Genomic DNA, 11966 nt, shown 5'->3' on the forward strand with positions numbered 1-11966 from the left:
TCACGTGAAGTAATATTTTGATACTTTGAATATGCAAATCTCTGGGGAAGTTTCATGCATTCAACGCGTGCTTCTGGAGTAAGCTTCTAAACAATTCGAATGGTTAAAGTTTATTCATTTCTATACAAACATAGCATTATTTTTCTTTTAGATATTAAATTCAAATCTTAATAAGTTAGTTCTATATTATTCAAAACCTGATGGTAGTAAGCCCAACTTTGACATCCTGATCTTGACTGCGTTTCTGTGAGCATCCAAGCCTTCGACTTTAGCAACACTCATCACAGCATGACCAATATGTTCTAAACCGACTGGGGTGACCACTTGAGAAGTGATAAACTTCTGGAAAGTGGCTGTGTTCACACCACTGTACTGCCTAGCATAACCATAGGTAGGTAATGTATGATTCGTACCACTAGAGTAATCACCACATGATTCTGGAGTATAAGCACCAACAAAAATGGAACCGGCGTGATCCACATCTTTGACATAGTCTTCGGCATTTGAAATTTGTAGAATCAAATGTTCAGGAGCATATTGGTTCGACATCTTGAAGGCTTCTTCGTAAGAATCACATAGAATGATTGAGCTGTGGGCGATACATTTACGAACAATATCAACTCTAGGTAGCTGCATAGCTTGTTCGTGAACAGCATTTTGTAAAGCTTCAATCTTCGAGTCAGATAACGAGACACCTACCAAAATAACTTGAGAGTCAATACCATGCTCAGCCTGTGATAGCAAATCCGATGCAACAAAGTCAACATCAGCTTCTTCATCACAAATGACCAAGACTTCACTTGGACCAGCTGGCATATCGATAGAACATAAAGCTTGAGTGTCGTTTTGAACATACATTTTTGCTGCGGTAACAAACTGGTTACCAGGGCCTAAGATTTTGTCCACTTTAGGAACGGATTCAGTACCGTAGGCCATTGCAGCAATAGCTTGTGCACCACCTGCTAATACGATCTTTGAAGCACCGACTTTACTTGCAACATAAACAACTTCAGGAGAAACTCTACCGTCAGACTTTCTTGGAGGTGATGCGAAAACAATTTCTTTACATCCAGCAACCTGGGCCGGTACACCTAACATAAGCGCAGTACTTGGTAAGATTGCTGTACCACCCGGAATGTATAGACCAACCTTTTCGATAGGTCTAGGGAACCTAGAGCAGACAACACCTGGTTGAGTTTCGACATCTAGGGTTTCACTTTGCATTTGAGCAGCGTGGAACTTTTTTACATTTTCAATAGACAGGTCCAAAGCATCTCTTAGTTCATCAGTCAATCCATCAAGGTATTCTTCTGGATAAGGTGCCTCCAAAACTGGTGTTTCTAATTGGACACCATCGAACTTAGCTGTCAATTCAACTAGCGCTTTGTCACCGTTCTTAATAACGTTTTCAATGATTGGGTTAACCAGGTTCATAATTTCAGCTGTTTTCTGAATTGGTCTTGTGACTGCCTTTTCGACGGCAGCTTTGTCACTAGCGGAAACAACGTTAAGAACAATTTTTCCATCTTCTTCATGGACAGCAACTGGTTCCTTCTTGAGAAACTTAGGTTTGGCGTCACCTTTTCTTCTTGTGATTTTCAAGTGTTTGGTATTTAGGTTACGCTCAACATCCTCTAATGATACGCCATTGGCAACTAGCCTAGCCATAGCAAAGTAAAATAAATCAGCACATTCCCAAGCTATATCTTTTTTATCAACAGCTTCGGTAAGTTCTTCTGCTTCTTCTTTGATCTTGGCAGTTAAAAGGTCCGAATCATTGAATAGTCTTTTGGTGTATGATCCTTCTGGGGCATTAAGGAGTCTTTCCTGTAAAAGCTTCTGTAGACCGTATAACCCATGTCTGAAGTTACCGAAGCAAGATTCGGTTTCCAAGTGACAGAAGGACCCTGAACCACCTTGTCTGACCACAAACTTTAGTGCATCACCATCGCAATCCAACTCAATAGATAATAATTTTTGAACATTCCCAGAAGTGGCACCTTTACGCCAAATTTCGTTACGTGAACGGGAAAAGTAGATCCCAGTTTGTGTTTCGATGGCCAAAGAAACGGACTCTTTATTAGAATATACCAAACCTAGAGAACGTTCATTTTCATCAACGACTAAGGTAGTATATAAACCATCTGGACGATCAGTTTTCATGCCAGAAAGGACAGAATTAGTGAATGTTTCCAAAGAAATTTCAGATGCTTTAACCAATTGAGATTGTTGGATCTCTTGTATTTGACCAAAGCTGAACTGGTATGCACCATCTTTTAATAAGGTCAATCTGATGCTTGGTACCCCAATTTCAACTAAATGAGCAGCATAATCATCAGAATCAATAAACAAGGTTACAACGCCATTATTCAATAGAACAATCAGATCATCATCCTCAAATTTTGCGTCTTTCAATAGAACAGAAATATTTTGACCATGACTATTCTGAACAAATTCCAAAATATCATCTTTAGTCATATCCTTCCCATCAAGTACTAATTGACTGGATAAGTAAAGGTAAGTCTTTTCTTTCAACGCATTGACAGCATTGAACACAGGTACAACAGGCAACATTTCTGGTGCTTTATGACTTCTTGTCTTAGGTGGACAGTCCTGAATGTAACGAAATTTGATAAAGCATGACGACTAACTTATTTTTTTTTCATATTTCATATTTTCATTTTTATATACCAGGAGGCTTGATTTTTGCAGTGGATTGTGAAAATATGATTGAACGCATATGCACTGAATTACATGAGTCATATGATGAAAAAAACACAGGAAAGCCAATGAAAACTCGAAGAAGAAGTCCGGATGCGATTGATGGACTGTAGGTAATTCATTATAAGATGATTCATTATATGATGATGCGCTAAGTATGCTATATATATGATGCAAGTACAACAATGGATATTAAAAGGGACGAATTTTGACTCTAAAAGAATTTGTCGTCGTATGGGCAATCTACTGATTCATGACCGTCTTTTTCGCAAAGAGCACACCACAACGAGCGCCCTGCAGCTGCATTCACTAAAGTTGACTTTACTTCGGCACCTGGATTGTATAACGGCAAGGTTTCAATGTTACTGTCCACAATAAGTGTATTTTCTTCCTGTTTTTTGGATAATTCTTCGACTCGGGATTCGAGCTCCCCAATTTTTTTCCTTGCATCGTCTAATTCCTTGTTGAGAGTATACTCTTTTGTCTCTGTATCATGGGATTTCTGTTGATACTCTGTCATCTCAGTAGTCAAATTTTTATATTCTTTTGATAACGACTGGTTACGGAATTGCAGTTGCTCCTTCTCTTTCTCCCATTGGACCCTATGCAATTCAGCTTGAGTCTTGTGTTGCTGTAGTTCTAGTATCTGTTCCCTTAAATCGTTAATTAAAAGGGCATCACTGTTCGGTTCATCTTGCATAACATAATCATTTTCAAGGGAATTTTTCTTTTCCTTCTGCATAATCTCGGCTAATATGGCAGCATTCCGGTTTATCTCAGATTGGAGCTCGTCTATCACAGTCAAAAGCTGATCATGTTCACTTTCATAAAACTGCTTTTGGCGCTGATGGGACGTTCTTTCATGGTCGAGTTGGTTTTGAAGTAGAACTTTCTCCTTTTCTGTGGTATCCAACTTAGTCTCATATTCATCAATTGCAGCTTGGATCTCCTCGAATACAATTCGTTGATCCTCTACTAGTCTTTTGTATTGAACTAGCTCTGTTTGTAACATTTTTAAGTCCGAGGAAGTAGTTTGCATCGGATCGTCATTCGGTTGAATGACATTTGAAATACTAGTTCGCGACTTGATTTCAGGAAAACTGTTTTGAAGAGGTTCATGATACCCTAAAAAATTTGCGTTAATCCTTACGGGAGTAGGTGATGCAGGTGGTATGGTCATATTTGCCTCAGGGTTAGAAGGTATTGGGATCAAGTTGGCGATCTTTTCCCATTGGATAAAAAGTCCACTTTGAGGGAAAGAAGTCTCAAAATACCGTCTGCCTCTGAAAGTTCCATCGTTTTTTCCATTGCCAGCAAACAAATTGATACCAACAAATGTTCCTTTCTTTGTTTCTACTGAGCCAATGTACCGTATTTGCCCTCTACCTATGTTAGGAACTTCAATTACCAGTCCTATACAGTCTTGATTATCCATCACTAGAAATAGACCGTTGGGATGTGAAACGAAGGTGTTTTGGGCATACGTTTTAAAAATTTACCAAACCAAAGAAAAATCAGGAAAGGCTGAGAAAATACTGGTAATTAAGGTATTTGGAAACGTTACCTCAGGTCTGTTACTATCGTATCTCCATAGATTAAGGATTTTAGTTTTTTGCCTATTGACTGTAAATATTGTTATTATGACAAAAGGTAAATAGAACAGAAAACTCCTTCACGTGAATCTTGACTTCCAAACAAGAAATGAAAAAGCAAGGCGAACTTCATGCGATGATATTCTGCTGAACAGCAATAGAACTAGCCGCTTCTGGTTCCTAAAGTAGTTATTCGTAATTGTATTCATAAATGATGTTCACTATTTAACTTTCCGGACGTTAGCTACAATACAGTAATTATATCATTAAAGAAAATTGGTAAACTGGTAAAACTAGAACAAGGTAAAAGGTAATAAAGAAGTGATTAGTGATGGCTTTTTTGTTAGGTTTCATTAGGGTGTTTCTTTTGAACACTGGTATATTCTAAGTGCCTCCAGGGCCATGAGTAAATCCAGAAGGATGGTTGCAATGAGTACGATAGAATAGCTGTTTTTTCTTACTTGGTGCAAAGACCAATGTGAAAACATACATTCAACGAAGAAGGTTGGAGCTGTTGGGTTTATTCAATTCTATCGAGGTGTGTTTAATATGGCCATCATAAAAAGAGCTATCGATCAGATCTTGTTATCCAAGTTTTGGACAGGGTTTCCTAATTGCTCTCCAATAACGGCTTGACGTTTTGCTTATACAACACATAAGCGTCATTGCCACCAACAACCTTAACATTACCGGCTGGAGAGTATTCACAGATCAAGTAGACGGATCCGGAAGAACATTTTGTTACAGAACATCCGACGTCAGTACTAGCAGCCCAAACCAATTGAGTGAAGTGACCAACATCATGACCGTTATGAGAGATACCAGTGACATTGTTGTAGTCATAGTAGTTGATTTCATCGTACCACAAGCCAACTAAGGCAGCTGGATCGGAGTTAGTACCAGCAGCCAAGTTTTCACCATACGGACCACCAGAGTGTTGTAGCTTATAGTTACATGGATCGTTGTCGCTACCGAACAATGTTTGAGTGTAATCGTAAGCATATGCGGCTAATTCCTCATTCCAAACTAATGGATTGGTGGATTGGTGTCTAGCTCTGTATTCATTATGGGCGTTCAAAACACTCTCGCGATCGGCATCAGAAATAGCCTCGGCGGTTGTGGTAGCTGCAGAATCTGCTGTTGTGCTGGCCAAAGTAGAAGTAGGAGTTGTCGAAGAGGTTGATGACTCTGTAGATGATGGGGTAGAAGCAACTTCAGAAGAGGTGGACGAAGTAGATGACTCTGTAGCGGATGAGACCACAGTTTCTTCAGAAGAGATGGAAGAAGTAGATGACTCTGTAGATGATGGGGTAGAAGTATATTCAGAAGAGGTGGACGAAGTAGATGACTCTGTAGCGGATGAGACCAAGGTTTCTTCAGAAGAGATAGAAGAAGTAGATGACTCTGTGGAGGATGGAGTAGAAGTAACTTCAGAAGAAGAAGAGGTAGACGATTGTATGGAAGATGGAGCGGAATTACCCTCTGAAGTACCATCAGAAGAGGTGGATAGGATAGATGATTCACTTGAAAGAGCACCGGACGAGGTAGAAGTTTCTCCAATAGACGTTAAATCGACTTCTGAGGTAGGAACTATACTTGAAGTTACCTCAGATCCGAAATCAGAAGTTGGAATAGAGTCGGTTAGAGTTGTGTTACCATAGTATGGCGAGCTTATCGAGCTTGATGTCTCCAATTCTGATGTTTCTGAACTTGATGGAACAGTATCCGTTGAAGTCGAGTCTGATGAAGCTGTGCTTGAAGGAACTGAAGTAACACTGCCGGTTACTGTATCTCTGGAACTCACTTCATCACTTGGGACAGAAGTAGAGCTGGTAGCAGAGTATCCGCTGTCAGTTGAAGTAGCGACAGGTTTGGATAATCTGGTAGAAGTAGCATCTAAAGTCAAGTCTAATGTGACAGTATTTTGAGCAAGCACAGAGGCTGCTATAAATGAAGAAACAATAACAGAATTGAGCTTCATCGTTGATCTTTCCTTATTGGTGATACTAAGTACAAAGTAACTGAAGTTTTGTTGTTGGTTTGCTAATGCTTAGTATTTGGTTCAGTTGGCTTAAACTGTTATACCGTTTTATTTTAAAGCAAGACTTAGCGAATGAAATTCTAACACTTGAAAAGAATACGCGGTCTACTTCGTTGTTGGAGCGTCTTATATTATATATGGGGACAGACTAGCACAACTTAAGTTTTGAAAGGGGAATATGTTGCGGCAAGCGTCCCCGTGCTTGTTTATATATATATGCACATACTCACCCTAAAACAAACATTTCCATTGCTGAAGAAAACTCAATTCCAATCCAGAGCGATTAAGGTGATTTTTTAACAGCAGGAACGGCTTCCGTTCTAACCAGGTACTGCATAAAGTCCCCTGGATACGGATAGAGTGGAGTTGACAACACAACAACATATTTGCCAGTGTCAATTGTTTATTTTCACCAGCTCTTCTAAATCCGGTTTGTTGCTAATGGTAAACAATGCTATCAGCCCATTCCGTAATCAAAACAGTTTGGACCTGAATTCATTATCCTGCATCTTGCCTGTTTGAACTAAAAGCATAGTGGATGGCTATTTACCCATGTATACGATATGCACTGCGGTAAAGGCCGAGTATATTGAACTTCACTTGTTCATTCAAGATCTATCAGTTCAACTTTTCAGAGCTACTGTCGAAATCAGTTTGCAGCCATCCACAGAAACATACATACAACACACAGCGATCGAGAGAAAATTTCAATCGTGCATCCGCCCTGAAAAATCATAAAAAAGGAATAAAAAGAAATACGTTAATGCAGCAAAGACAAGTTTTGCAAGTTGCCTGGTTTTGAAGGAACAGTCTAAAAAAAAAAAAATACAGTGACAAGCAGAGCTACGAAAGAAAAAAAAAAACAGTCTGTCAAAAGCATAGCCCATGTTCGCAAAGCGAGTTTAGAGAGTTCTGACAGTTACAAGATTGGTAGAAGTACTGGGTTCATGTCATGCCATGTGTTGATATCAACTCGTTTAAGATGGTAAAATCCGTTCCTGACGGAGCCAGGAACGGAACGAACAGTTTGAAGGGAACCAAAAGTAAACAGTACGATACTGGTGCACAGAGTCACGACACCATTATGTAATGATATAATTGCATAGCAAGACATTTGTAGGTACGAGTTTTGTCAGTAAGGTACCATAATTATCGGGAATACTAGAAAATTGCTGAACTTCAAATAAGGTGAGAATTAAGATTAGATATGTGATGCCAGGTTTTTAGGCAAAAAAAAAAAAAGCTAAAAAAAAACAAAGGTATTACACAGGTATGTCGTGCCTGGAAAGGGAAACGAAAATATTTTGATTTGTGGATTTCTTTGGAGAGAGTCCGTTTTGGTCTTTTATGTTAAACGATTTGGTGGCACAGGCAAATAAGCAAGTAAAACGGGAATAGACCGAGGGTTTATGGCGATCATAACTGGTTTCCAAGAAAGGCACGTAAATTGCCGCATTGCTCTCACAGTTTGACAATGCTGAGGCTAAGTAAAGTACCTAGCTAGTAATTTTCAGCATGAATGCAAAAAAGGAAATCTAATATCGCACAGCTTCTTCATCAAGAAAGGTACTACATGCATATAGCATAGGCACCTGTTATAGAGATGAGTTGCAAAAAACTAAACAAAGTATAAGGTTACGAAGCAGACATTAGCAGTTAAGCCAGTCTGTGATTTTAGTCACTAACGTTTACGCTGTAATAGTATTGCTGATAGCAGAGGTATGACCAGCCTTTGTTTTGCTCCCAGACTAATTCCCATATTAGGATACTCCTACGACATCTTATGTGTTCGAAGAGAATTCGTTAGTACATTTGTTTCTCATTTTCTCCCTTCCCACTTTGAACCTTCTGAGAACTGGTCAGCTTTAGCTGCTTCTATTCGATTATTCAATATCTGTTATCAACCCAAGCCATATGCCTCAAAATACCTTACGAACAGTTCTGCAGAAGCGTACGACTGTTTGCGTTATTTCACGAAGCAAAATGGTACCTTCGTGCATCTGGTGCCTTTTTCTTTACTGCATATTTCCCGTACGTTGAATTTACCCCTGACATGCATAACGGTCTTTTCAGATTGTACCTCAAAACGTGAAAATAATTTTGTGCGTTTCCCTTTAACTGATAATCCGTACACCCAATCTTTTCGAAAAAACTTTGGCATGATATAGAATTTACAGGTTAGATCCGGGAGCGTTGTGCTGTTATCACTCAGCAGCTTTAACTCCACTGAGACTTTTCCAGTGCGGACCCGTTACCATCTTGGTACGCATCAATTTCTTACGATATCTCATGGGCTAGGCAGGGACTGGCGAAAACAGCTGATTCTATACTACATAGATCTCATGATTCCAACCAGATTTTCCCGTTAAGAAGGGTTTTTTTTTCATGTTATTTCTCCAGATGCTCCTTCTCAACTACAAGGTAAGGCCAACTTAAGGGTAGTTGGTTAAGTTTACTATGAGCATAAGATATTAGCCTCATTCATGTAGTCTCAAAATAACAATTCGGTCGGGAATAAGAGAATATCTAAGTTTTGAGGGCTTCTTGGCATATCAATGGTTGTATTGAAAGCAATTAGAGAAACAAAAATGGTTACGAATGGGTCAAAAAACAGCTGATGCATTGTTGGTTTTCCCGTATACTCGGAGTGTTCTCATATTTCGTTTCTAATGAGTGGTTTTAGAAGCTTCGGCATATGCTTCCTATACGCGACAACGGAATGTTGGTAATTCTATGTCAGGCGGTCATGTTAAGGGTGTTAAGAAAGCAGCTTTTTTTTTAGCGCTAAGACTAAGAGGCAGTTTTTGTCTGGCCGGAAAAATGTTTATCACGCTTTTACGGTGACGAATACGGATAAATCAGCGATCTACTACTTTGAAATATGAGTCGTTGATCAGCATAGAAGATGTTGTGGCTTGGCACAGGAATGTCTATTTCACCTAGTATCTACCTCAGTTGAATTGGCACTATAAACATTTCAGCCTTTTTGAAGAAAGAAGTGTCACTAGTATCAACTTCGATCGAACTTAACTGCAGGAACTACAAATATTGAGAAAATATAGCTAGTGGTCAGTTGTTGAATTTACCTCAGCGACCATTTTCCTGTCATGTCATGAAATGTTCGATAGATCAAACGATGAAATCTTTAAAGCTGTCAAAATCCGCGAAGAATTTTAAGAAAAGCAATGAGATGCGAAAGTAACTTTCTCAGCCTTGCTGTTCCTTCATAGCCTATGCCAAACTGCAGATCATGTTTGCCAAATACAAATAATCACACGTTTGACATTCAAAAACCTATTTTAAGCGAAAAACTCTTTTCTAGAAACACATGTCAAAGAAATGGATATCTTGCACTAACACTTCCCTTCGTAAATGTACTCGATGAATAAAACTTTGTTCGAAGCCAGCTGCTTCTTCTGCTACTATTATGCAATGAGCACGTGAAAATTAATCCTGAGTGCATGCCAGAACAAATATAAGATGTTACCCGGATATCACATACTTCCCCCAGAAAGGCGATGTTTGTTAGACGTGTTTCAGATTTGTATTGGATCAGCCTCACGTCAAAAGTACAGAAAGTCAACAACCTGCAGATTCAGATATAAGACAATTTCAGGGACCAAATAGTTAGTACTCTGAAACACTTGAAAAAGAAAAAATAGAATCCAAGGGCACATGAAACCACAGCTGCTTGCGATATTGAGGTATTGGGTATCATAAACAAGGGTTACAGTATGTTTTAACGCAGGTAATTGATACACTTTTAACGTTCCGGCTCCCTTGGGATTATGAAACATGAACGTATTGAATTAACTTTGATAATTCAGTGACATAAATACTGAATGTAATAGCCACTTTTTTTCTGCTATTTTCTGACTCTTCGTTGGTTGACTTTACACGCTTGGATTTGGTGCTTAAGCACCATTGCAGACGCGTAACTTTTCGGCGTCCATGAAACCAGAGGAAAAAATAGAAGAATAACTAAGATGGAAATAGAAACAGAAACACGAACGGTGATCCAGACGCAAATGAACGAACTTATTCTACATAATGAAGCTACTGTCATTAATACAATTTATGTTGATCAATACTATCGAGCATCAAATACTTTACCATATGCATTAACTACCGTCTCGACAGCGTTTGCAACTCAACTGAACAAAAATGTTAAAACTGCAACTATTACAAATCAAGTCACCACTACGATTGAAACTTCTCAAGAATCCACCTCTACTAGTTCTACATCCCATAGCAGTAGCTCATTGGGAGTTCAGAGTAGTCAATCAGCGAGAATGACATCAGGAATCTCCTTGAACAGTCTAGCCAGTACATCGGATGGAAAAAATACTAGTGGTACCATTTTAGGTCTTGCCATAGGATTACCAATTGCCTTGTTTGTCGTTGGATTGGGAATTGTGTTCGGGTTCTTGTACTATCGAAGATTCCACTCAAAAGTTGATCCTGATAATGAAAATATGCAACAGCATGAGCCAGATTCGGTGTTAGGGAAGCTATATGGGATGCAAGAACTTAATGATTTAAAAAAAGCAGAACTTTTCAACGAAAAGAAACAGGATGAAAAGTATGATAGCGGCGTAAGCTCTAAGATCACATACAAAGTTAGCAAACCTTATATTTCTCATCCTGAACTCATTCAAACACCGGAAAAATTGGCATTTACGGACAATCCATACAGAAAAAATGTTAACCAAAAAAGCGACACGAATGCGTACTCAAATTCGACAATGGATTTAGGACAGTTTCCCAGACCATTAGCATCACCCTTCAAGAAATGGAACTATGAATCGCCACTTTCAAGATGGTTTTTAACCAAATCTACTCTAATCCAAGACAAAATTCAAACAGCAAAGACCCCTACTATTCATTTGAAACAACTTAATATACTTGCAAGAGCAAATAAGAGTAAGATCACTATAAATGGGGAGGAGCCGTACACTGAAATGTCACCGATGCTTCCTAGTGTTCCTCGATCTCCATATGAAGCTATTGAATCACTGCCGTCATTAGAACTTAAAGAGGAAAGTGAAATACCAATCAATGAATCTAAGATACGAACGGAACAAGGCGTAATCAAACCGCAAATAATAGATACCAACTTAAAACCAACATATCCAACGCTGCTCAAATTGGATAAACTATCGAAAACAAAACCACTACCCAAGCCGCCTAATCCCCACTTCACGTCGGCCAACGATGATCAACATGTTTCGGATAATGTCAGTGCAAGAAGTGACCATCATGACTTACGATCTGCGAGAAAATCAACTGCTCAAGAGCAGGCAAAATTATACCGTGTTGTCAAGGACTATCAGGCTGTGTTGATGGATGAAATAGATATACGAGGAGGTGAACTTGTACGAGTACTTGCAAGACACACAGACGGATGGTGTTTAGTGGAAAGAAGTAATATCCAAAACCATAGTTCACTAGATGGACCCACTTATTTGAATGAAAACCGTGGTATTGTGCCCGGGTTATGTCTTCAAGAGAGTATGTAAATGTATCGCTATCACAAGTAATAGTAAACGATAGTATTTGTTTGATTGGCTCTTGGCGGAACAATCTCTAGGTCTAATTTTCCGGCAGTTTCA

General features: G+C 39.0%; 5 protein-coding genes across 5 annotated transcripts; 2 read left to right on the forward strand and 3 right to left on the reverse strand.

Annotated features, from left to right (window-relative positions):
• Window positions 1-186: 186 nt before the first annotated feature.
• Window positions 187-2574, reverse strand: HIS4 (trifunctional histidinol dehydrogenase/phosphoribosyl-AMP cyclohydrolase/phosphoribosyl-ATP diphosphatase; the record flags this gene model as incomplete). Its single annotated transcript, XM_452260.1, has 1 exon — window positions 187-2574. One exon carries the CDS (start codon window positions 2572-2574, stop codon window positions 187-189), a length of 2388 nt encoding a protein of 795 aa, XP_452260.1.
• A 361-nt stretch (window positions 2575-2935) lies between these two features.
• Window positions 2936-4156, reverse strand: BIK1 (Bik1p; the record flags this gene model as incomplete). Its single annotated transcript, XM_452261.1, has 1 exon — window positions 2936-4156. The coding sequence occupies one exon, from the start codon at window positions 4154-4156 to the stop codon at window positions 2936-2938; it is 1221 nt and encodes a 406-aa protein (XP_452261.1).
• A 767-nt stretch (window positions 4157-4923) lies between these two features.
• On the reverse strand, window positions 4924-6294 carry KLLA0_C01496g (uncharacterized protein; the record flags this gene model as incomplete). Its single annotated transcript, XM_452262.1, has 1 exon — window positions 4924-6294. The coding sequence occupies one exon, from the start codon at window positions 6292-6294 to the stop codon at window positions 4924-4926; it is 1371 nt and encodes a 456-aa protein (XP_452262.1).
• Window positions 6295-8075: 1781 nt separating this feature from the next.
• Window positions 8076-8522, forward strand: KLLA0_C01518g (uncharacterized protein; the record flags this gene model as incomplete). The annotated part of the gene is made up of 1 exon (XM_452263.1): window positions 8076-8522. One exon carries the CDS (start codon window positions 8076-8078, stop codon window positions 8520-8522), a length of 447 nt encoding a protein of 148 aa, XP_452263.1.
• A 1818-nt stretch (window positions 8523-10340) lies between these two features.
• Window positions 10341-11873, forward strand: FUS1 (Fus1p; the record flags this gene model as incomplete). Its single annotated transcript, XM_452264.1, has 1 exon — window positions 10341-11873. The coding sequence occupies one exon, from the start codon at window positions 10341-10343 to the stop codon at window positions 11871-11873; it is 1533 nt and encodes a 510-aa protein (XP_452264.1).
• Window positions 11874-11966: the final 93 nt, after the last annotated feature.

Source organism: Kluyveromyces lactis, assembly GCF_000002515.2.
Source record: "Kluyveromyces lactis strain NRRL Y-1140 chromosome C complete sequence".
Lineage (NCBI taxonomy): Eukaryota > Fungi > Ascomycota > Saccharomycetes > Saccharomycetales > Saccharomycetaceae > Kluyveromyces > Kluyveromyces lactis.